The sequence below is a fragment of the Typopeltis vanoorti genome, chromosome 1 (genome assembly GCF_054136105.1).
Source record: "Typopeltis vanoorti isolate ZY-2024b chromosome 1, IOZ_Tvanoo_1.0, whole genome shotgun sequence".
NCBI lineage: Eukaryota > Metazoa > Arthropoda > Arachnida > Uropygi > Thelyphonidae > Typopeltis > Typopeltis vanoorti.
The window spans coordinates 38,162,650-38,189,595 of record NC_143549.1 but is presented as its reverse complement, the minus strand read 5'-3'; the positions used below and the strand labels follow the sequence as shown (position 1 = coordinate 38,189,595).

The 26,946-nt window shown below is 35.2% G+C and overlaps 1 protein-coding gene across 1 annotated transcript in view; it reads left to right on the top strand.

The window, feature by feature from the left end:
• IKKepsilon (I-kappaB kinase epsilon) overlaps positions 1 to 26,946 on the top strand; it is a 406,399-nt gene that overhangs the window by 360,879 nt on the left and 18,574 nt on the right. Inside the window, exon 19 of the mRNA XM_090415707.1 lies at positions 6,538 to 6,609. Coding sequence (XP_090271833.1) covers positions 6,538 to 6,609 — 72 coding nt within the window. The remainder of the gene's footprint in view (positions 1 to 6,537; positions 6,610 to 26,946) is intronic.

Genomic DNA, 26,946 nt, shown 5'->3' with positions numbered 1-26,946 from the left:
TTGTGCATCATGAAGTGATTTCTAGGGAGTTCTAAAATTCACTGGGGGGGGGATTGTAAACACCAAATACATGGAATTTAATATCATGCAACTTGGCAGGTGCCAGGAGGGTTTAAAGAAATGGACACTGTACTTTTCCCTTCATTTTGGTTGTTAGTACTATCTACAGTAATGGCACTAACCTGGCCCAACATACTTTGCTGCACTCCCTGAATTTCATATCCTGAACAAATGTCAATGAGGTCCACAATCTCCATGTACTCTGCAATGAATGATTAGTTGTTTTGAATGAACAGGATTGTTGGGAGTTAGACCTGAAAGAGGTTGCAAACCAATCAGTTCACAAGTGAACGAAGTTGTTACCTGCCATTGTGGAGCAGACCATCAAGAACTGTGTTGGTTCCTGCAGTTCACATGCTGTATCAAGACATATGGATGTGCCTTACACAATTGTTTGGAAAATTATTTGAAGGATTCTGCATTTCTACCCATTCAAGATAACCCTCACACAGGAGTTGTACCCGACAGAGTTGTGACTGACATTCCTTGCTCGAGTGGAGTTGGATGCTGCATGGCTATGGATGATTTTGTTGAGGAGATGAGGCTGACTTTCAACTGAATGCAGCTGTAAATACCCATAGTTGTCAGGTATGGACTACTCAAAACCCATATGGAATCCAACAAATTCCTTTACATTCACCCAAAATTACTGCCTGATGTGGGTTTGCAGCTTAGTTTATCATTGACCATTTCTTCTTTGAGAACATTTGCCAATCAGATCCTGTGACCTGCTCATTTACTGCCGAGAGCTATCGTAATATGATAAACAATTTTGTTGTCCTACGGAAGCACTTGTACATGGATTCAGTCATTTTCATGCAGGATGAGGTCCTTCCACACATCAGTCTATCTGTACAGAAGGTTCTTCAAGAACATTTTGTGGAAACTAGAATGATCAGCTGTGCTTTTCCCACTGCATGGCTCTCTCGTTCATCTGATCTGACCCCCCCCCTGTGATATCTGGTTCTGGGGATCTCTCAAAGACAGGGTTTATCAAGATCATACTGATAACTATTTACCAGCACTGAAAGATAGCATAACTCATCATGTGTGCAACACCAGCTCTGTTCTGCCGTTGAATACACTGTGCAAAGGATACAGTTTGTGGCATACTAGGAAGGGCAGCACATTGAACAGTACAGCCCCATAAATACATAATGGAAGTTAATAAAAATGTGTTATTTATGCTTATGTCGCTTTTCTCTTTCTTACACACACACACACACACACACACACACACACACACACACACACAGAAAAATTACTACATTTACATTCGGTACATCATACAGTACCCCAGTGGTGAATTTTGGATCTACTTTTTTTTCTTTTTTTTTTTTTTTTTTTCCCTCATATATTGCTTCCACATAATGTGCAATGTATTCCTGCAAAGTTTCACAGCATTTGGATCACTGGGTGGGGTTCCACAAGGTCTTAAACAGGGATACTTTAATTTTTATCACCTCTTTAATCTAAAAATATTCTTATGCTTCTCTCTTTTGCTTAAAAGCTTTGGCAAAAGAGACCTGTTGCGACAATATTCATTATAATTTACTTTTACACATTTTATTAGTTGTCCAACCAATCTTGTACTATTCAGTTTCCATTATTCTATTTTGTCGAATTATTCTGTATTTTTTCCATTCTTGTTTATTCTCTATTCATTTACTAGACAATTTTATGCCTTATACAATAGCAAAGAATCTGTACTATTGCTTAACAACTTGTTTGAGAAGCATTAGTTATATTATATATATATATATATATATATATATTATGGACAGAATCAAAAATGAGGACACAGGAACCTCCATTGGTGGAATAGCCACCTGTGTTTTGCAGATGACATTGTTTCACTCAAAAAAGATGAAATAAAACTTGAGCAAATGATACATAATCTAAATATAGAAGGGAAAAGATACAGATTGAGGATGAATATAGAAAATACAAAAACAATAGTTTTTGGTCAACGGGAGATTGGAAAAAAGATTATTGTAGAGAGAAAGGAACTTGAGAATGTAGAACAGTTTACCTATCTTGGAAGTTGTATGACACATGATCTAAATTGCAAAAAAAAAGAAATTAAAATTAGGACTAATTTTTGGCTTTTTTAACTTTTTTTAGGCTAATTTTAACTTTAACAGTGCTAAAGGCTTAAAGTTAAAGGCTTTAACAGTGCTAAAATCCATAGAACAAAATTTGGAAGGGTAGAAATATCACTTAAAAACAAACTAAGCATTCTTGAGACATGGATCTTTAGCAATATATATTATGATTGCGAAACTTGGATAATGACAAAGGAATTGGAGAGAAGAATACTAACCTTCGAAAGAAAATGTTATTGTAAAATTCTACAAATTTGATGGACTCAGAAGATAAGAAATGAAGAAGTGTACAGAAGGATACATCTAAAAGAGACTCTGTTTCAAAAAGTTTCAAGACTAGGTTTGTAATGCACCAACAGATGGCAGCAGACGGCTGCATGCGCAGTCACAGGGAGTACCTACCTTCATAAGTCAGTGTTCCAAAAGACATCGTCCTGTATACATCGGGAACTGTGCAACTGATGCTATTCTGGCCACCTGCATTACCACATCTGCGATTTCATCATGGACAGCAAGTTAGAACAAAGAGCAAATGTGAAATTCACGTTATCGGTGACGAAACTTGGGTGTACAACCCTCAGACGAAGCAACAGTCTTCACAGCGGAAGAGCCCATCATCTCCATGACCGAAAAAAAGTGAGGCAGGTCCGCAGCTCGACCAAGCGCATGCTCATCTTCTTTTTTGACATTCACGGCATTGTGCATTGAGAATTCGTCCTCAGGGAACCAGACCATCAATAGCGAGTTCTACTGCCAGTTTTTAAGGCATCTGAGAGGACATTCGGCAAACGCGACCAGATCTGTGGCACACGAATCACAGAAAGTGCTTGACAAGCTTCGAAAAGAAGACTTCCAGGACACATTCCAGAAGTGGCAAGAACGCTGGGAGCGCTTTATTGATATGCAAGGGGACTATTTTGAAGGTGATAGTGTGTAAACGTAGATAAATCAAGTAATTTCTTGTAAACAGAGCTAGTCTCAAAACTTTTTGATACCACCTCGTATTTGCAGAATGTCAAGTTATAGAAAGTTAAAGTCACTTATGTTTGGTCTAATTCGTGGAACAAATGGCAGAGGTCATCCTCATCGTGAATGGGCTGATGATGTTAAAGACTGGTGTGGGGAAACTTCAAGAATTAAGTCATGCTGCAATGAACAGACATCACTGGGACAATATAGTCAACATGGCATTAGACACCTATGTGCACTGCACCCATGGTTCACAATGATGATGATTATATATTATACTTTCATATATGTTTCTCTTACTTAAATATTTAAATTCTTATTCTCTATAAACGTTCAAAAAATTTTACTTAAGTGATTGCTCTTTTTTTCCTTCATTTTCTGTTATTCTTTCAGAATTAATCTAAATTTCTAAACCTTTAAAATTTGCCAGTTGTAAACCTGATTGGTTGTTTACTGTTCAAGAATGTTTTGGATATTGATATTTGTTTCTAGTCTCCAGAGTGTTGTGTGTGAAGAAAGATTGAGGAAACAATTTGCAGAGTAGTAGATAAGAGGATGTGATATGGGTGGTTGGGGGCAGTGGTGAGCTATAAGGGGCTCGTGCGAGCCCTTTGTTAAATTTCTCTCAAATTTGTAGCCCCTTGTTCTTCTTGTTTAATAATCTTGTAGAACTAGAAAATACCACCGTGGAATGTATACATGCTACTATAATTGCTATTTTAAATTCATATGGTTTTCTGATAACTATATAAAAAATCATTTCATTGCATTTTGTTCTGATGGAATTAGTGTAATGTTAGGAAGCAAATCAGGTGTTGCAATCAAACTTCTTTAAAAATTTCCCAATGTTGTGATTTGTCATTGCGCTCATCGTTTACACTTAACATTAGACGATTTGATAAAAAACATTAAAGAAATAAATCATTTCGAAATATTTATGGATAAATTATATGCATTTTATCATCAATCACCAAAAAATCAACGAGAATTAAATACTATTGCAAAAGACCTTGGTATCGAAATTTTAAAGATCGGCTGTGTGTTTGGACTGCAATGGGCAGCTTGCAGTTTACGAACGGCTATTGCTTTGTGGAGAAATTACCCAGCTTTATGCAAGCAAGAATTTTGCATCAAACGATAAATATAAGGGCTTTTTAAACCGACTTCTCAATTTGGAATTTTTAAAAGATGTAGCATTAATGATTGATATCCTACAGGAATTATCATATCTGTCAGGGGATGTACAAAGTCGCAATATAAGTTTTATAAGGACTAAGTTAGGCTTCTTTTTTTTTTTTTTTTTTTTTTTTTTTTTTTTTTTTTTTTTTTGCTTGACGATGTGAGCCCTTTGTTAAAATTTCTACCACTGGGTGGGGGGGGGGGGGATATGGTTTAGACATATCAGTTGCTAAGGAGTTATTACCAATGTAGAAAAGATTTTTCATAGAATGGAGATAGAGAAATGTAAAAAAGAGTCTGTCCCCTGGAAGCAGTATAAGTGTTTTGCATGGAGAGTGGTAGGTGATTGGAATGTATTGATTGAGAGGATGGCAAGTATAGTGAATGTATTTAAGGCATGGTTTGATGAGCTGTGTGTGTGTGTGTGTGCAGGTGCACACACACTGCATTATGTCTTCCCACCATGAGTTGTTTTGACTTCATGGAGGTCAGATGATAGTAGTAATTCAACAGGGATGCCCTCTGGTTTTTCCTCTCTCACCTTCTATTCTTCTGTAATCCCCTCTGGATTAATCTGATAAAATCCCCTTACTAACTAAATGCCTCTATCATATCACCTCTTTTCCTCCTATCCAAAATGCTGCAATCCACATACATTCCTTCAACCTCTCACCATCACCAGAGTCATGACATAATCACTCTTCTCTGGATACTATCCAATGTTTCTGCATCACGTTGAAAACCAGATGACCAAATCTGAGACCAATTGTCAAAGTGTGGTCTGACCAGTACTTTATAAAGCGGCACAACCCACTCCTTATCCTTACATATTAGAGTACCTCGTATCATAGTGCAGTGCTGTTAATATAGTCTAACACAGCCTTATATTTCTGCACTCAAATTCAGCACCTTGTACTTATTAATATTAAAACTTTAACCTCCTTTGTTCAAAAGTCTGTTCAAATCTTCCTGAAGGGAATTAATATCAGCAGTGCTACTTATATTCCCCCCAACTTTACATCATCAGCATCTGCAGTCAGTCCACATGATATATCATTTAGAAACAAGTTAAACAGCAAATGCCCAAGAACAAAATCCTGCATAATTCCACTGGTTGCCACTACTTTTTTGAGATGCTGCTCCATCATACACAACTTGCTAGTATCATTCAGAGATTCAATCTCCAATTCATCTATTACCATCCTATGCAGCTTTTAGCTTGTATACCAACTTATAATATGATAATCTATAAAACACTTTTGTAAAGTCCAAGAATATCACTGTATATGATTCTCGGTTATCAATCACACTCATCACCTTGTCATAAAATGCAAGTAAATCACTGTGGTGTGAATTATTCATTATGGCTTGTCAGGTATAAATCATGATTAATAAACATGGAGGGGGGTGGATACAAAAAATAGTTTAATCAACCACCAGTTTCTTGTGACTTATTATCACATCTTCAGCATAAAATAATTTTTTGGGAAAAAAAGCTTGTATTAACAGAGTGATTTCTAAAGTAACAACTGTCATATATAGAATGAACTCAAACTAGATGGAAACATGGCATTCAGGTGGTGGCTTATTGCAACAATTGTTGCATAAAGACTAGTGCATCCTAATTCACAAATATGTGTAAGTATTAGATGTACATTGACCAAAGTGGTTTAAAATGAGACCTTGGTTTTTGTTACACTGTGTGATAACATAGTGTTCTAGGGACGTCTTTAAATTTATATACATAGTTATTGAATTGAGATATATGAACACATATTTCTCCAGATCATCCCATCTCTCCAACATAGTGGCCTAAGCCATTATGTTGGAGAGATGAAACTATGGCAATTTTCTGCATAGGTGAAGGCAACTTTTAAGCTGTATTCCTTAAGTGCTACCATTATCTTATCTGTAATATTTAAAAATCACTATTAATACAAGTTTTTCTTCAAATTTATAATTTTATCCTGAAAATATACATGATAGAACTGGTACTGTAGAACTGGTTGATTTTTTTCTTATTCTTTTGCCCTTCACACATATTACACACCTTGATGATCATTATTCATTTATTCATACCATATTAGCCATAAAGTCAATACAAAATCAAATTCAAAAACTGATTGTATTTATAAATTACTTTATTTTACTTTGTTCAAATTTTTCATCCAAGGATAAATAACAAATTTGAATATATATATTGCTTTTTTTATCTTTATTTCAGTCTTTATGCACTCAGACAGGCTCATACAGAGTTAATGGAAATCATTAGAGTAAATGATGACATACTTAACAAGTAAGTTTATTTATGATTTTGCTATCATCCTTTCAGGGATTAAGGCCCAGCAGCTTATTCTCATTCACTTGTCTCATTACATCTTTTCACTAGTTGTCACTGCTTCAGATTGGAGGATATAGAAGTCACTGGTCGTGACTTCTATATCCTCCAAATTGAGTACTATTGAATCATCTTTTTTTATGTAGTCTTGAGCTGTCTATTCTTTCAATATGATCAGTCCACTTTTTTCTGTATTCATATATTTTGTCTAGTGTTGTGTATTTATAGTGTTTTACATATTTTTATGCTTTTTTTTTTAACCCTGAAAATAAATTCTTATTTTTGTATGCTTTTGAATTTGGTCAACATCATCATCGTCATCATCCAATTTCTGACATATATCCTCATGGGGGGGGGGGGGGGGATTACAAGATATTTTGATAATACTCCATAAAAAAGTTATGGAGTATTATGTTATTACTAACTTCCTATCGACAGTTTCTTTCAAATTTATCTGTTATCTGTCAAGGTTCCAATATTACTAGATGTCATATTTTTGTCTTCTGATGCATTTTTTGTTATATTAATCCAGCCTGATATAGTCATATAGCAGAATCTTAAATAACAAACTAATGAAATATTCCGAAAACTTTATTATAGAGGTACAAAATGGATTTAGAAAAGGACGATCATGTATAGACCCAGCCTTTTGCCTAAAATTAATAATAGAGAAAAGAAGAGAATATAACTTAGAAACACATATTGCATTTATTGACTTTGAAAAAGCTGACAAAGTTAAAAGAAACATATTATTTAACATATTAAAAGAAAGACAAATACCAAATAATATCCTAAAAGCTATCACAAGTATATATGAAAATAATCAAATACAAATAAGATTAAATCACGAGCTATCATATACAAGAGAGATAAACCAAGGGGTCCGACAGGGATGTCCCCTCTCTGCAAATCTTTTTAATATCTACTTAAATGAAATAATAATAAAATGGAGTAAAAATTTACATCAAGGAATTAAACTTTCACCTACAGTTAACTTAAACACTCTCCTCTTTGCAGACGACCAAATAATAATTACAAATTCTGAAGATAACTTACAGAAAGCTATTTTAAATCTAAATGAGATATCCAAAGATTATGGTATGATAATATCAACGGAAAAATCAAAAACTATGGCCTTTAAAGGACAAGATCCAGCAAGAACTAAAATAGTAATAGATAACAAGATCTTAGAACAGGTGAATTCATTTAACTACCTAGGATGTATGATCACTTATGAAAATGAAAAAGATATAAACATAAAAATTGCAAAATATTTAAAACTAACAGGAGTAATTAACTGTATCCTGTTGGAGGCTTAATGGATTTTTTTACAGCACTCAAAAAGAATTAAAATAGAATTTAATGCTTCCTATATATCGTCCTAGTCACTAGGACATCTACGGGGATTACAAAACAATTAATGTAACATATACACAAGTCACAAAACAATACTGAGCCCAACCACGTGGGTGACACTAAAGTCCTATCTAGGTAGAGCGCCCTCTAAGGGCAGTAGTAGGTGGCCTGGAATGTAAGGTGGGAACTCTGGTAATGAGTGTTTCCCAAATCTTCGGAAGCTTGATGCAACCGTATTTATTGAGATTTGGTTGGTTTTTGAGAGCTGCTGCTGCTTCTAAGAAAAGTCTCTCTTTCTTGAATTTGCTGTGGTGGAGCATGGTGGTTTTCTTCCATGATATCCGGTGGGTGGTGTCCAAGACATGGTCAGCCAAGCCTGAATGGCCATAGTTGTGTTTGAAGATATAAGACTTGTCTTATATCTTCAAAAACAAGAAAAATCTTCAAAAAAAAAAAAAAAAAAAAAAATCCATTAAGCCTCCAACATGATGTCCTCTCAGCACTTAACAAAAACAAGTCTTATATCTTCAAACACAACTATGGCCATTCAGGCTTGGCTGACCATGTCTTGGACACCACCCACCGGATATCATGGAAGAAAACCACCATGCTCCACCACAGCAAATTCAAGAAAGAGAGACTTTTCTTAGAAGCAGCAGCTCTCAAAAACCAACCAAATCTCAATAAATACGGTTGCATCAAGCTTCCGAAGATTTGGGAAACACTCATCACCAGAGTTCCCACCTTACATTCCAGGCCACCTACTACTGCCCTTAGAGGGCGCTCTACCTAGATAGGACTTTAGTGTCACCCACGTGGTTGGGCTCAGTATTGTTTTGTGACTTGTGTATATGTTACATTAATTGTTTTGTAATCCCCGTAGATGTCCTAGTGACTAGGACGAAATATAGGAAGCATTAAATTCTATTTTAATTCTTTTTGAGTGCTGTAAAAAAAAAAAAAAAAAAAAAAAAAAAAAAAAAATCCATTAAGCCTCCAACATGATGTCCTCACAGCACTTAAGCCTCTACACACGTAATTAACTGTATATTTAAACCAAACCTAGTTCAAAAACAAACCAGGCTAAAAGTATACAATACATTAGCCCTACCGGTCTTAATGTATGGAAGCGAAATCTGGACAATAAAACAAAAAGACAAACAAAGATTAACAACAGCAGAAATGAAGTTTATGAGAAAAACTGCAAAGTATACCCTATTTGATCACAAAAGAAACGAAGATATCATGAAAGAATTAAACCAAGAACCAGTAATAGAAAAAATTAAAAAATATAAACATAAATGGATGGAACACGTTCAAAGAATGAAAACAGAAAGATTACCAAAACAAGCCTTAAAGTACAAGCCATTAGGAAAAAGAAAACCAGGACGTCCTCTTAAATGATTCAACGATGACTTCTAAAGCCGGAACAGGCCATACTAGGCCTAAATCCTTGATACGTATGATGATGATGATGATATAGTCTTGGTCTGTTTTTCTACATCCTGACAAAGAACACTTGTTTTATTATTATTATTACCACCCCAAGACCTCATGGAGTCAAAGACTCATCTGGGAGGTCCTTTTATCATACACACAGCTCATCATACCATGTTTTAAACCCATTCAAACTCTTTGCAGACACCACATTCTCAGTCAAGGCATTCCAATCATTTACAACTCTGCATGAAAAAAACCTGCCTCTCACTCCCCTACTCATACCCTCTTTATACAGTTTCCAGGGATGACCTCTGGTTCTCTCCTGATCTCCCACTATTCTCTGTAAAACTTCTCCAGCATTGATCCTATAACAACCTCTTATCAACTTGTAGGTCTCTATCATATCTCTCCTCTTCCTCCTGTCCGCCAGACTCTGCAAATTACATCTTCTCAATCTTTCCTCATACTCGACATTCCAGAGGTCAGAAACTACCTTAGTCAGTCACCTTTGGACCCTTTCCAACATCTCTTCATCCTTCTTGAAAACCCAGTGACCAAATCTGGGCACAATAGTCCATGTGTGGCCTAATCAAAGCCTTATACAACGGAACAAGAATCTCCCTACTTCTACACGTCAGTGTCCTCTGCATCATTCCCAGAAGCCTTTGTGTTATTATTATTATTTGACACCTCCAGGGAGTCCAAAGACTCATCGAGGGAGAGTGTGCCAATAGCATCGAACGATTGGTCCCCTTCCAACTACTAACTGCGCTCAAACTTACTTAACTGAGCCATTAGTAGCAGAGGCTCTACCAATCGACCAACCTTTGCCGGCAACGTCTTCACAATTTTGGCAATGTGTCCCCTAAATTTTAGATCTTTATCCATTATCACCCCCCAGATCTCTTATTTCCTCTACCTCCAACAATATATTCTCACCAAGCATAAATTCTGCATCCCATCTTTGTTTTCCAAATTTTATAACCTTACATTTTGCAACATTGAACTCGCATCCCCATTTCCGTGCCCAATCACTCAATCTATTCAGTCTTCCTGTAAGGCCATAACATCTTCACTACACTTCATCGTTCGTCCCAACTTTGCATCATCTGCAAACAACTGAATATCTCCATCCAAATCTTCACCTATATCATTAATATACAAGTTAAACAACAATGGACCTAAAACCGACCCCTGAGGCACTCCACTAGTGACTTTCCTTTTCTTGGATATCGCTCCCACCATACACAACTTGTTGATACTAACCTTTCTACTAACCTTTTTAAAGTTTTTTACTAACCTTTCCTCTCCCATGCTGTTCAGCTAACCATACCACCTGCGATTAGCTCTGCTAACAGATTCCTGAATAATGTCAAGTTATTTAAATTAAGGAGATATTAAATCCCACATTGTTTCAAAACCGAATAAGAAACTCAAAGAGTTTCATGCCGAATATAGTAAACTATAAAAGTATCGGCGGATACTAGCGTAAGGCCAAATCATGTAGTACAAACTAGGGCAACTCGTAGCAAAGGTGGGTGAAGCTCTGATCACTATTCTTAGCCAAAATGAAGCCTATTGGCTCTTTATTTAAGTAATTTAATGGATGCATCTGTTTGACAACTCGTATTACATAGTATATAAGTTCTTTTTGCTATGCCCTCAGTATTTATTTGGTCTATCTACTCACTGATGAGACCTTAATAAAGGTCGAAACCAGTCTGGGTAGTGACCTTCCACCATAATGTATAACATCATACATCTCCTAGGAGATGTGTTTTTACATTATGGGAAATACTAAGAATAGTGTACGAGTTGCCCTAGTTTGTACTACGTGCTTTGGCTTAAACTATAAAAGTATACGCCAATATTTTTATAGTTTACTATATTCGGCATGAAACTCTTTGATTCCAATCTTTGAGTTTCTTATTCAGTTTTGAAACATGTGGGATTTAATATCCCCTTAATTTAAATAATGTTACATTGCCAAAATGAAGCCTATTGGCTTCATTTTGGCAATGAGTAATGACATTACTTAAATTTATTTAAGTTATGTCAAGTTATTTCTTAATATCCTCATTTTAACATGATACTGTCAATGGTGCCATCTGTTCACTCCACTACTTTTTCTTAGAACTCTCATATCTGTGGTCTTCATTCTTTGATCAAGTGTTTTATTTCTAGCCCAGCTTTCAGATCCATAAGTTAAAATTGGTTTGAACACTGCCGTGTATATAGCTAGTTTAATATTTTGAGTAATTTCTCTCTTCCTCCATATAAATTTGTTCAGTTGACTTCCCACCATATCAGCTTTGCGAATTCTATTGTCCATTTCCAAATTTAATTTGCCATCTTAACTAAATTGTGTCTAAATATTCTGTAGGTTTTCCATTCAGGATGCAGTTGGTGTTTGCAGTGTTTCTGTCATTTTCGTTGTCTTTGTATTTTTAATTGCTGATTTTCATACCAAATTTATTAAAGCAGTTATTCATTTAGTCATGTAAACCGTCTGACTTTTACTAGATATATGTAGAAGTATAACATCATCTGTATAAAGTAGAGCTAAGACTCCAATTTTTGTTATCAGATTTAATATCACTTTCCTTCATAATGTAATCCATATAGATGATGAATGATGGTGTAGATAATATATACACCTTTGTCTCACACCTGATTTGACATCAAACAATCTTCCTGTACATCTTTCAGTTCTAATTGCCGCCTTACAACTTAAATATAGACTATTCATTTCTTGATATAATGTCCCATTTACACCATATGACTGTGATGTTCTGAACAGCATTTCTTTTGGCACCTTATCACATGCCTTTTACCAGAGCTGTGAAACTTAAATACAGATCCTTGTTATATTCCCATCATTTCTCAACTGTTTGTCTTAAAGTGAAATCTGACCCTGACAACTTCTATGTGGCCTGAATCTTGCTTTTTTTTTCCTTCTCTAAGCTTGTCTTCTGCAATTTTTCTTGGCCACTTCTGAAGTATACTTGCATAAATCTTTCCTAAAACACTCAATAGAGAAATTTGTGTGCAATTCTCACATTCAGTTTTATTTCACTTTTTTTTTTATAGAGTGGTACTATGAGAGCTCTACTCTAATAATCTGGAATTCAACCCTGTGATCAGGCCTTCTGAATTATGCATTGTTGTACCTCCATATGACATTATACCATATTTTATACTTCCACATGTGATGGAGGGGATTAGGGATGGGAGTATATTGTACCTGGTCATAAGATCAGAAGATCTATCCATAACTGAGATGACCACATTGCCTCTGATTGGTGAAAGTGAAAATGTGGTCTTGACTTGGGAGATTGTAAAACATGAGAAATATTCTGTCAAGAAGGGGGTATATGTAGATCTACAATGTAAGTGATTATGACAAGGTTAGGAAGAAGCTTAAATCTGTGCAATAGTATAAAACACTGTAGGGTAAGGATGTTAGTAGTGCATGTGATATAATTAAGGGCCATCTAGAAGAAGCAATATTAAATTGTATACCTAAGGTAAGGAGGGTTAATTAGGAAGGAGTTAGATGGATGAGTAATATCATTAAGCACAAGCTGCAGAAGAAGAAAATACTGTGGAGAGTATATAAATAGAAAGGTAACCAGCAAACTCATGAACAGTACAAGGCTCAAGCAAGAAAGGTCATCAGCATGGCAAGTAAGGCAAAATCAGATTATGAGAAGAATCTAGCCAAGCTGGCCAAAGGAAATCCCAGAGTTCTTTTGTTATGTGACAAATAAGAGGAAGAACGATTATGGTAGATTAACCTTAATGATTGATGATTGTCACAAGGTGACAGAAGCAGATAAAATAATTGAGTTACTGAGTGACCACTTTACAGGAGTATATCATCTTAGTGAGGTTACTGCTTTAACATATGTGACAGACACTAATGTAAACAAATAGATGGATGAATTGGAGGTTCATAGGATGTTGCAGAATTTCAATGTAAATACAGCTGTGGGATTAAATGGGATATCAGCTAGGTTTTTGTGAGAATGTGCAAGGGAACTACTATAGAGAAGGCAAGACCTTCTCTTTAGTAAAGAAGGTCTTGCCAGAACTTTATAAACTCTTAATTCTTGTGTGCTTTTAAGTTTGGTTAGGTTTGAAAATACTATTGATCATTATTTCAAATATCAAATTTTCAAATATCTCAAATATGCTATGTCAATGATATAGTACATCTGAGATATTCGAAAGTTAAATTTGTTCTAAAATTTTATTTTTCAATTCATGGTTGAAATTAAAATTGCAAAACAAATGAACTGCTTCAAATACCTGAGATGCACTATTTCATTGCTGGCTTTCTTGGTATATGATATCAGTGCATTCAAGGTATTTGAAGATAAAATATAATAAGCATTCTTTATTTTTATAGAATAGAAATTACTTAAAAAAGTTTATACAAAAATATAAATTGTATTAAAACCAGTGTATTGAAACTGCTGCCACCAAAAATGTGTGTGTTAAATTAAAATAAAATAAATGAAAAAGATTAATTTGCAGTTCTCTGTACTCTCTACATTTCCTTTGAGAACCATAACGTTTGTCTTGCTAGGATTGAGTTGAAGTCCTCATCCATATTCTTTCTTGTCATTACAAAGGAGTGCTGTCTCATCAGCATACATCAGATTACTGATCTTTCTGCCACCTATCCTAATTCCTGTATTAAGCTCGTCCAGTGTCACACACACACACACACACATGATGTCCTCAGCATAGATACTAAACAGATGAGGAGAAAGTAAGCAACCTTGTCGACCTGAAGCTAATCAGTTAATCCACCTGTTCTTACCAGGATTCCTTGCTCACTGTATAAGTCAGCTATCAACCTGATAATGTGTTGAGGGAAAAAAAACATCATTTTCATTACCTCTCAACAATTTCATATGCTGAACATAATCAAAAGCTTTAGCATTGGGGTCTTATTGTTGTTAAACTGTTTAATTGATCTTTCAACTTTATGCCTAAGTGGAGGTGGTTCCAAATTGAAATTTTCCTGTTGAGAGGACTCTTCCAAATTTTTCTTAGATTCTTCTATACAGTTTCTCACAATACTCTTTCCATCTGATTTAATTTCCAGTTCTTCTGACAAACTAAACAAACATCTTTTTATAATTGTGCCTCTTCATCTGGTGCCATATCTCTTCACATTTATTAGCATAAAATGTTTCTTCTTCTGTCTGATTTCTCTAGGTAGTCTCTTTGTTTCACTAACTGTCTCCTTTCAGTCAGATCCCATGTTGTGAATATGATATCCATGGATCTATTGGTCTTCTAATTGGGCCTAAATACTTCTTGGCTGTATCCTTTAATATAACCTTGACTCCTTCCCAGAGCATTTCAGGTGAGTTCTCCTTACTAGTCTTCAAAAGATCATCCAGCCATGTTGATCTTTCTTTTGTGAACTCACTAGGGATTACTCTGACATCCAGTCTACTAGGACAGACCTGACTTGGAAGATTTCTGGGTCTCAGTCTTACTTTAGATCTTATTAGATGATAGTCAGGACCACAGTGTGCTCCCAGACCGTTATGCTTGTCTTCCATCATTGGAGAGCCAGGATATAATCAATCTCATGCCTTGTGACAACCTTGGAAATTCAGTGGCAAACTGAAGAAAACATGGATTGATTCAGCTAGGAATCATACATTGAAGTTGTCTGCAAGGATTGAAAAATGAGAATGCCGTGGTGAACAAAGGAAGTTAAAAAAAAAGCAGTCTTGGAAAAGAAAAAGGCATACCAAAAGTTCCTAGCAAATAAGTTAGTAGATTCCCTAAAAGAATACACAGAAAAATGTAAGAGACTTAAGCTGTGTCATGGAAAGACTTCAGTAACTACATAGGAAGGTGACAAAATGTCCTGGAGGCTATTGAAAAAGCTTAGAAATGGAGGAAAGAGTACCATAAAAGGAATCAAACATGATAGAGGTGATGTGAAAACTGAAGATAAGGATATCCTAGATTGTTTGGAGTAATTACTTTGAAAGACTGTTAAATGAAACAAACAGTGAAAGAACTGTAGTAGAAAATTTTCAAGAAAAATGTAAACAAGAGTATATATCAATACTTGAGGTAGAAAAACTTGTCATGTGGAAAGGCAGCTGGAGTAGATGTTATTCGACCAAGAAATGCTTAAATATGAGGTATAAAAGTTCTGCTTCACTACATGCAGAATTCAGAGATCATGGTCGGAAGATTGAATGCCAGATGATTGGAGTAGAGCTTTCATAGTACCCATCTATAACAAAGGGAATGAAGCTGAATGTGAGAATTACAGAGTAATTTCTTTACTAAGTGTTCCAGGCGAGATTTATGCAAGCATACTTAAAAAGAGACTGAGAACAGTTGTGAAAGAGAAATTGGGAGAAGCTGGACTCAGGCCAAATAGAAGTTGTCAGGATCAGATTTTCACTTTACAACAAATAATTGAGAAATCATGAGAATATGGAATGGAAAAGGCATATGACAACACGCCCATGGAAAAGCTTTTCAAAACACTACAGTGATATGGGTAAAAGAAAAATTATACATAGTTTATATTTTAAGTTCTAAGTCAGCAGTTACATTTGAAGGGAATACAGGAAGATGGTTTGATGTAAAATGAAGTATAAGACAAGTATACACATTATCTCTACTCTTATTCATCATCTATGTGGATCACATTATGAAAGTAAGTGGCATTAAACCTGATATTAACATTGGAAATATCAAACTTAGCACTTTGCTTTTTGCAGATTATGTTGTACCCCTGAACACATCCAGTACAACTTTCCAGGATTCTCTAATTATACTGAATAACAGCTGTAACAGATTTTGCATGAATATCAGGAATAAAAAGATCAAATCTATGAAAATAGGCAAGACATAGAAAACTTCAGTTGCATTCTGAATAGAGAGCCTATAGATTAAGTAAAATATTTCAGTTATTTAGGCACAGTTTTCAGTGAAGTTGGCAAGTTAAATTTGGAAATAGATAACAGAATAATCAAAGCTGGTATGGTGGGTAGCCAGCTGAATAAATTTATATGGAATAAGAGAGAAATTAGCCAAAACACCGAACTAACAGTATACAAGACAGTGTTCAAACTAGTTTTAAGTTTTGGATCTTAGAATTGGGTTAGAAATAAAACACTGGATCAAAGATTAGAGACCACAGATATGAGGGTTCTGAGAAAAATTAGGGGAGATATGAGATGGTATCAATTGCAGAATCATATTAAAAATGAATTCGTTACTAAGGAATTTGACATTGTTTGCATTCAAGAAAATGTGAGCAGGGCTGATCTAAGGTTGTATGGTTACCTAAATAGAATGGAAGAGAAAAGATTAGTAAAAACTGGTGTTTCCTACCAAAATGGCAGGAAAAAGACCCAGCGGAAGACCAAGGTCTAGTTTTGGATTGTTTCAGTCAGAAGTGCCTTAGAAGAACTAAATGTTAGATGTGACAGTATTGGATTGCTGACAAGTAATGGACTAATTTGGAGGGAAATTGTTGATAGAAAATTATTAATAATGTAAGCTTAATTATGTATTGCAGTCATATTAGCCTGAACACCCCTTGAGGATAAATATCAGGAAGAAATTGCTGATAATGCAGTGAGCAAAATGGGTTTACTAAGGGAAGGTCATGTTTTAGCAACTTGCTCACATTCTATAACAATGTTACAAGGGGAATGGATGCACCATGATACTTTTGGATTTTGCTAAGGCTTTTGACAGAATGCAGCATGGTAGACTTGCAATAAATTGGAGAATGTGGGTTTGGATTATAGAATATTAGCATGGATAGCTGACTGACAGATATCAAAAAGTGGTATATGGGGAATATGAGTTTGCAAGATTTAAGGTAACCAGTGGTGTACCACAAGAGTGCTTGGTCCACTGTTATTCAATCTATACATTAATGTAACTGGGAAGGATTTGACAAACGACATACAGCTATTTGCTGATGAAGCAAAGATAGGTAGGGTAATCAGGAATTCTGCTGATATGCAGTACTTACAGAATGATTTGAACAGGCTGGAATTGTGGGTATGGGAAAATGGATATCAGTTCAATGTTAGTAAATGTAAAGTCATTCACTTTGGCATGATTAGATATCCAATGTCATATTATATGGGTGGGATTATGCTAGAAGAAACTGATGAGGCTAGGGATCTTGGAATGTTAGTAGATAGCAAGTTGAAGTTCAGGAGCCATGTAGCAAAGATTGCAAATACAACCCAAAAGATGTTTTTTTTTCCCTCTTTATAAGGCATTGATAAGACCTCACTTGGACTACTGTGTGCAGGTCTGTTCTCTGTGTTTCTGTTGTGATTCTGATATAGTGGAGAGAGTGTTAAAAATGATATCAGGGTTGTGGAATATTGATTATGAAGACAGATTGAGAATTTGTAGACTGCAAACAGGAGAAAGAGGGATGATATGATTGACAGTTACAGACTTCTAAAAGGGTCATACAGGATTTCAGTTGATGGAATTTTTCATTTTATGGAGGATGGGGAAAGGACAAGAGGGCATCCTTGGAAGCTGAGAATGAAGGCTGCTAAGAAGAGGGATAGGCCTAGATTTTTTTTCTCATAAGGTGGCGTGTGATTAAGAGTGGATTGCCATTAGATGTTGTGAGTGCAAGCATTGTGAATGAATTCAAGAATAAGTATGATAGCTGGTGTGTGATTATGTGACTTCCCTGACGATTCTGTGACTCTCTGGAGGTCTCTCTTAATAATAATAAGAATGGTGCTCTGACCTAGTAATGTTAGATATTCAAGTATCGGTCTGTTTTTGGTGTTTCTGGAAGGAGGTATTGGCAATGACTAATATGTCAACATGGGCAATTTCCAAGTCTTTCACCATGGGTTTTATGTTTGCTCAGACCTAACTTTCATACTCTTTCCCACTTTTGCATTAAAGTCTCATAAGATAAAAGGCATCCCTCCTTGATAAGCAGTTCAATACAGTTTGTAGTTATTTGTAGAATTCCTCTTTATCTTTATCATGCCTATCTGTCTGGGACAGGCACATTAATTACCATGATTGACACATTGTTAGGATGAGGTATGAGACAAGCAACATTCATTAGAGTCCCTTTTTTCAGTAAACCAAAAATCAGCATTTAATCCAGCAAGCAGCTGATTATTTTTGAATCCATTAAATCAATAATTCAGAAACTTTTATAAATAAAATAAAATTTCATACTCTTTATATGAAAAGGATGCTTCCCCCCCCCCCCCCCCCAGTAGTTGATAAAAAGTTGGCATTATTACTCCTTTCCTTTTCCTTTAGTGTTACATGGTGATCAGCATTCATTTTGCACAAATTATGGACTCGACAACCGTGTTATAAATAATTATTTTAATTTCCCGACATTTCGACTGAAAATAAAATAAAATTACAATAAATAAATGAAATAAAATAAATTAACTACATCAGAGCTGTATTCTATTTAAGACAACATCAGAGAAACATTCTTTTTTTACATATAGATAGTTTTGTTACAGTGAAAATGATGTCCTAATTTAACATGCCAATTGTTATATTAGATTTAGAATTTGGATTATGTTACCTATGGTTCTATTTAAAATTAACTCTTAGAGAGAAAGGTTAAGTGGGTAGAATATGTGCCTTCCATATGTTTGGGATTTTTAGACCATCATTATTGTTAAGATTATTGTGATTGATAAGAATCTCATGGGCCTCCTTAAATTTATGTTCATACCATGTTTTGGTGTGATGTAAACAACAGGTGCTTTTCCAGTCGATTCTATAAGTGTTCAGGGCATTATCAGAAAGATAATGTCCTTCACCATAGTTATTATATTTAATGTGTTGTTTATGTTCCTTTTTTCTGATAGGAATTGTGCATCCTGTTTCCTCTATATATAGTAGATTACAGGTGCAATAAATATGGTGTTCTCCAGGTTGAGCCAGCAGAGGGAGTGGATCCTTGGATGAGTTGAGCAAGTTCTTTAATTTTGCAGGAGGTTTAAAGGGGGCTTTAAGGTCGTATTTTTGTAGTATTCTGTTTATTTTGTCTGATATCCCTTTAATGTATGGAATGGGTTACAGTTTTATTGTAGTCTTGTTTAGTTTTGTTTTTAAATGAGGTCTTGTAAGAATTTTGTTGATAGTATTTTGGCTGTAACCATTTTTAGGAAGGTATTGTTGATAACTTTCATAAAAGTTACATTTAAAATGTACGTTTCTGTTTTCTAAGGTATACTTTTAACTGTATCTTGACATCAAATGCCTGCTTTGCTAATCTGTCCTCTCCCATTTAAACAACTGTATCACCTGAGATTAGCTCTGCTCATGCACTACTAAATGTGAACGAAATCCAAGTTCCTTCCTAATATCTTCATTTTTATATGATTCTGCCATTAATTCCATCTGTTCAGCCCCTGATCAGTAATTTTTCTCAGAACTCTCATATTTCTGGTTTCCAATCTTTGAGCAGCTGTTTTATTTCGAATTTTGCTCTCATATCCATAAATTAAATCTTGCTTGATCATTGTGTGTATAATTTCTAGTTTATTAGCATTTTGTGTCTCTCTATTCATATAAATTTATTCACTTGACCAGCTTTGCTAATTCTATTATCTATTCCCATATTTAATTTTCCATTGTTACTAAAAATTCTGCATAAATAGCTGAAATGTTTTAATTGTTCATTAGGTTCACTATTCAGGATGCTTCTGATGTTTCCAATGTTCCTGTCTATTTTCATAGACTTTGCATTTTTATTGCTGATTTTCATACCAAATTTATTATAATAGTTATTCAGTTAAGAAGTCCTACAAACTTGTACTAGATTTATTTAAGAGTATAATATCATCTGCATAAAGTAAAGAACTGAGTTGGATATCTGCAGTTTTGATATGCACTTTTTTTCCTAAAGTGATCCTTATAGACTATGGATAACAGTGGAGATAGTGTGCACCCTTGTCTCACACCAGATTTACATCAAACCATCATCTTTCACCTTCTTCAGTTATAGTGTTTAGAACAGCTTTTCTCTTGTAACCTTGCCCTTTCAGAATCTACAACAAAACTTAAATGCAGATCTTGTTATATTTCCATGATTAGTCCAGCTATCTTTCTTAAAGGCAAAATCTGATCCTGACAACCTCTATTTGTTACATTTTTTTTTTTTTATAGATAAGTACCATGAAAGATCTTCTCCAGTCATGTGAAATTCAACTGTCTGAAATTGTCTTCTGAATAATGCAATGCATCCAGTGTAAAACTAAAGAGTGTCCTAGGTTCGATTCCTGTCAGAGACGTGAGGAGCTGAAGGATCTTTCAGTAGGGTTTTTCATCCAGTAAAGCAGGCAAACCGGCCTTGAGAACTCAACACTACAGACATAGGATACACTGAGGTGTAGGGCTGACCACCTTATCCTGTGAACGGCTTTGAGGTCCGCTGATTAATAAACCCTCGACATCACAAGGTAAAAGAGGGTAAAAGGAAGATGAGATGACATGAGATATTATATTTTCACTAGAGGTCATGCTAGTAGAATAACCATTGATCAAATCATTGTCTCTTTAGCATACTGTGTGAAATGTAACTCAGCTTGTCTCTGTATATTTGTTTATGCTCCAGATGATGACCTTAATATGAAGGACAAAACGTCGGGAAATTAAAAGTTATTTATAACACGGTTGTAAAGTCCATAATTTCTAAAATGAATTTCACTACTCTTCATTTCCAAGTTTTTTTCTGTAGCCAGAACATTTTGCCACCTTCCTGATATTTAACATGTCTATTTTTATTAAAATCTTCCCATGACATGTTTAGCTACTTTTACATGCACTATTTTGCTTTCTTACATTTGTCTCTGTATTCTCATAGGACATTGCCTACTTGCCAGTAACTTTCAGTATGCTTTCTTCTTTTCCAGTTTAGGTACTGTACATCTTTATGTTGGAACAGGATGTTCATAATGAATTGTCTGTCTTTGAGCAGAAACAGACCTTGTTATTTTTATTTTTGTATTTTCTACAAAGACATTTTTAATATAATTTTTGATAGTTTTTATTGAAAACTTTGTCTTTTTTTAAAACATTAAAATTATAACTCCTTTTTATACTTATTTAACATTCCTTTATTTTTTTATTCATTAGTTGATTATTACTCTTATCATCAGCTGAGACAAATAATTAATCAAGGACTTGAGTGAGGCTATAAATCACCCACTCTAGTTCTCATACTTTCTCTTAAAACTCATTCACACTGTATATACTCATTGAATAGGCAAAATTTTCCACAGACTACTCTGAGAGAGAAAAATCTAGCTCTCACTTCTTTTTTAGCTGCACACAAACTTAACTTTCACGAATGTCCCCTCCCCACCTATGAAACAAAAAAAAAACAGTCAGTAGCTTATAACATCCTTTCAGAAGTTTAGAGACCTCTGTCATATCACCCTCATAATCTACATTCCATAATCCCATCATGTTTGTTTCTCTTCTTTTCATCCTTTCCACAATTTCTTTATGCCCTACAGAACTACGAGAACAGATTTATACATAGTTAGTCCAGTTGTGGTCATATCAATGTTCATTTCAACATTGTAGTTATCCTCTTGCAGTTTGGATATCTTGCAGTGTGACACTTGAACTTCGAATTAACTCTAACTTCCTTAACTTCGTCATGCCAAGTGTATAACTTTACACTTATTAACACTAAATTCATAGCCATTATCATTTGCCCACTGTTCCACCTTATTCAAATCATTCTGTAAATGCTCTATCAGTAGCATCCCTGAATCCCTACCTATCTTTGCATCATCAGTGAACAATTGAATATCTCCTGTCAGGTCCTTCCCAATATCATTAACGTGTTGATTAAACATTAGTGGTCCAAGGACTGATTCCAGGGGTAAACTGCTGATTACCTCAAGTCTGGTAGATCCTCACCTCCCATTCCTCTCATATATCACTTAGTGATAACCTGTCCTTTAGCCATCGCTTGATCCAAATCAACAGTTTGTGTTTCAATTCCATATTCTTCAGTTCATGCAAAGCCTTTCACGTGATATCTTATCAAATGCCATAGCAAGGTCCATCAGTATCAACTCAGCTGTTACACTATTATAAAATATAAACAGATTGTTGAGATATGACTTCCCTTTGGTAAACCTCTGCTGTTCTTTGAAGAGTATAACTTGATTTCTTCTGTAGCCACAACTATTTCAACAGAAACTGTCAGGTCAGATGATCAAATCTCTCCATTTCTTTCTATCCTCCCAAATTCTGCTTTCACGAACAATGTATCAATTCAGGTTTCTTTTTTCTAGATGTTCTTTTATCTAGTTTCTCCACCTTTACCATGGTCTCTTTCCCTCAAATTTCATTTCATACATTCTTCTTGGTATTCTTTCTAAATTCATTCTCATTAGATGTCCAAACCACTCAAACAAGCTTTCATAAGTGTTTATTCACCACTCTTTAGTCCTAAACTATTTCTAATGTCCACATTTCTTATTCTATTCCTCCTTGTTTTTTTCGAGGATTGTTCTTAAAATGTTACTCAGAAATTTTAAGGAAAGCTTTACAATCAAAAGCTTGCACTTCATTGTTAAGTGCAAGCTTTTCATTGTCCCAAAGTTGATTACTGACATTGTCAGTAAAAAAAAAAAAAAAAAAAAAAAAAAAAAATTTGCCCAGTGAAATCCTGCTAATTATCTCATGGTCTGGACTTCCATCACTGGAAAGTATATGTGCCAGATATTTGAAGTTTTGGCTACTCTTCTGATGTTGCCCATTGAGTCAATGGTTTAAAACCATGCTCTCACTCTTCCTGCCATTAATGTGTAACTCATAGTTCTGTGTCACACTGCTTCATTTGTCCAGTTTCCTCAGGGGTTCTTCTTCTGAATGTACCCAAATCACATCTGTAAACATAGCTGTTACATATATACAAACATAGCTGAGCTACCATATATTTTATCTTGTTAGTCTTGACTTTACCTCAGACTCACTGCTATGTGGGACATGAAACGAGACCCACATGGGATACATTTTATACACATTGGGTGAGCTACGTGAGTTACAGTGATTGCCGATAGGGGAGATGATATAAAAGGGTTGCCCCCCCCCAGGCTTTTTTTTTCTCTCTTCTCTTGGCTGGTAGTCTCGTGTATTCTGGTGGATAGACGGTTGCACGGAGGAGCGTCTCTGTCCAGGAATGCTCGGATGAAGGATAGCGAAGAGTTCTGTTAGGAATCCTGAGGGCGGTAATAGGATATGCCGCTTATGAGCTGGAAGGATCACACTCTCTAATCATACGATGAAAGAACACATCTCTGTTCGACTGACGGGCAATTCATGGAAAGGGCTCAGCATCTAGGCAATAGGCCTCATGGAAGCAGAATCGCCTTACGCCATCGTTATATCTGGAGTGGGCTAGTTATACTGGGATTGTGTGGACTTACCTTTGACTGGAGAAATCCATGCCATATTACCTACTTTGAGGACTTTCATATAATTAAGTCAGGACTGTAGCACCTTAATATTAGAACACATAGTGAGGTAACTCCTATACAGTTAAACTAATGTGCATGTTTTTGAAAGTATTAAGAAGGCTTAGTCTGAGTAATGTGATATGATATGAAGATTAATGTGAATAGAGGTACCATGTGACTCCTTAGGAAGGACCCAGCGTATAGTACATATATTAATAGAATTTAAGAAAGGAGGACACAACAGTGGCAAGCATCCCTCAGATCTCAGCAAAATATCTACATTTATCAATTTCTTCACTTCACTACAAAAAAAAACTCATTGTGAAATGACAATCAAGGAAAAGGATAGCTAGACTTCAACACTAAATATGGGGCAGATCTTCTTGAATGGCAGGTAATATCAAGTAGAGTGATGTGGACAAATATCAGAATTGGGAACTGGACTTATTTGTGCCTATTGTTCCACAGAAGGTTCTACTAAGGTAGAAGTGGAGGAATTTTTTGAGGCTTTAGAGAAAGCAACTGACACAATGAAAAAAGAAAAGTTGGTCCTTGTTAGGGATCTAAATAGCAGAGTAAGAAATGATTTTCAGACATACAAAAATATTTCAGGAAAATTTGGAGAAAAGAGCAAAGCTCTTTTCTCCAAATTGGATTTCTGTTGGATTTCTGCTCAGAACATGGACTGGTTATTACTAACACAATGTTCCAACATAAAAATGTGCACAAATTTACATCGAGAGAAGAGGCAAGGAATAAGAAAAGTCTCATTGACTATGTTATTGGTGATAGTGATGTTTTCTCCCTGTGCAAGACACTAGATTGTATACATTTGATTTGAAATTGGAAGTGATCACCATTTAGACTTGATGAGGATAAAATTGAATTTCATATTGAAAAGAAGGACAAGTAAGAAAGTTTTAAAGCAAATAAAAGTTGAGCTGCTTTCAGATGTGAACTTTAGACTAAAATACACAAACATTATTCTAGAAAAATATGAAAGAGTTTGAGAACAGGAACCAAAACCTTGGAGAGTGAGTCTTTCTACAGGGCAAGCCCTGAAGAAAATATTGATTGATTCACTAGAAAAGCATGTGGTGAGGTTGTCTACAAGGATAGAAAAATCAGAACTCCATGGTGGACACAAGAAGTTAAAGAGGCAGTGAACAAAAAGAAGAAAGCATATCAAAAGTTCCTGGCAAATAAATCAGCTTATGGCATGAGAGAATACAGAGACATATGTAACAAGCTAAATACTCTATAAAATTAGCTAAAAGTCATGGGAAGACTTTGGTAAGAACATAGAAAATAAATATCGAGAAGGTGGCAAATGATAAAGGTGACATGAAAACTGGAGAAAAAGATATCCTTGAAATGTAGCTTAATTACTTTGAAAAATTGCTAAATGAAACAATCATTGACAGCACAGTGGTAAAAAATACTGACTAGGCATGAAATCAGGAATACATATCCATACTTGAAGTAGAAAAAGCCCGAAATATGGAAAGGCAGCTGAAATAGATGATATTTGACCCAGAAATACTTGAGGATGAAGGTATAAAAGTCTTACATTGGTTGCACTGCATAGTTCAGAAGGCCTGGACAGAGAGGTGAATGCCAGATGATTTCAGTAGAGCGCTCATGGTAATCATATATAAAATGAGGAATTAAAATTGAATGTTAGAATTACAAAGTTATTTCTCCATTGAGTGTTCCTGCAAGATTTCCTGACTAAGTTGAATAACAATAGTTATTCAATTTAGTCAGGGAATCTTGCAGACTTGTAGCAGATTTATTTAGAAGTATAACATCATCTGCATAGAGTAAAGAGCTGAGATTAACATTTCCAATTTTGATATCAAGCTTTCCTTCATAATTTGATCCACATAGATAATGAATAACAGAGAGGATAATGTGCATCCTTGTCTGACACCAAATTTAACATAATAATGAATACAGATTCTCTGTTATATTCCCATGATTTCTCAACTATTTGTCATAAAGTGAAGATCTGATCCTGACAGCCCTACTTTGGCTCGTTCTTCTCCAAGCTTTTCTTCCACATTCCTTCTCAACTGTTTCACATTCAACCGGATCACATTATGAAGGAAAGTGGTATTAAACTTGATATCAAAATTGGAAATGTTAATCTCAGCTCTTTACTCTATGCAGATGATGTTATACTTCTAAATAAATCTGCTACAAGTCTGCAAGATTCCCTGACTAAATTGAATAACTATTGTAATAGATATGGTATGAAGTTCAGCAATAACAAAACAAAGACAATGCAAATAAGCAGAAACATTGAAAATATCAACTACATTGTGAATGGAGAACCTATAGAAGAAGTAAAACATTTCAGCTACTTAGGCACAATTTTGAATGAAGATGGTAAATTAAATATGATAATTTGACAACAGAATCAACAAAGCTGGTATGGTAGGAAGTCAATTGAATAAATTTATATGGAATAAGAGAGAAATTAGTCAAAAGACTAAATTAGCTGTATACAAGACAGTGTTCAAACCAATTTTAACTTATGGATCTCAGAGCTGGTCTAGAAATAAAACACTTGACCAAAGACTAGAGACCGCTGATATGAGAATCCTGAGGAACATTAGGGGCATGAAGAGATGGCATCAATGGAGATATCGTATTAAAAATAGGATATTAGGAAAGAACTTGACATTGTTAGCATCCAGGAATGTGTTAGGTGAGCTAATTCAGGTGGTATGGTCACTTAAACAGAATGGGAGAGGGAGATTATCAAAACAAGTGTTCTCTGCTAGGTTGGCAAGAAAAAGACCCAGAGGAAGACCAAGATATAGGTGGATTGATACAGTAAAAAATGCCTTAGAAGATAGAAATATAAGATCTGATAATGTTGGAGTCTTAACAGGTAACAGATTGATTTGGTAGAAAATTGTAGATAGGAAGTTAGTAATAATGTAAGTTTTTTATGTACTATTGTTATATCCTGTACACTCCTTGAAGG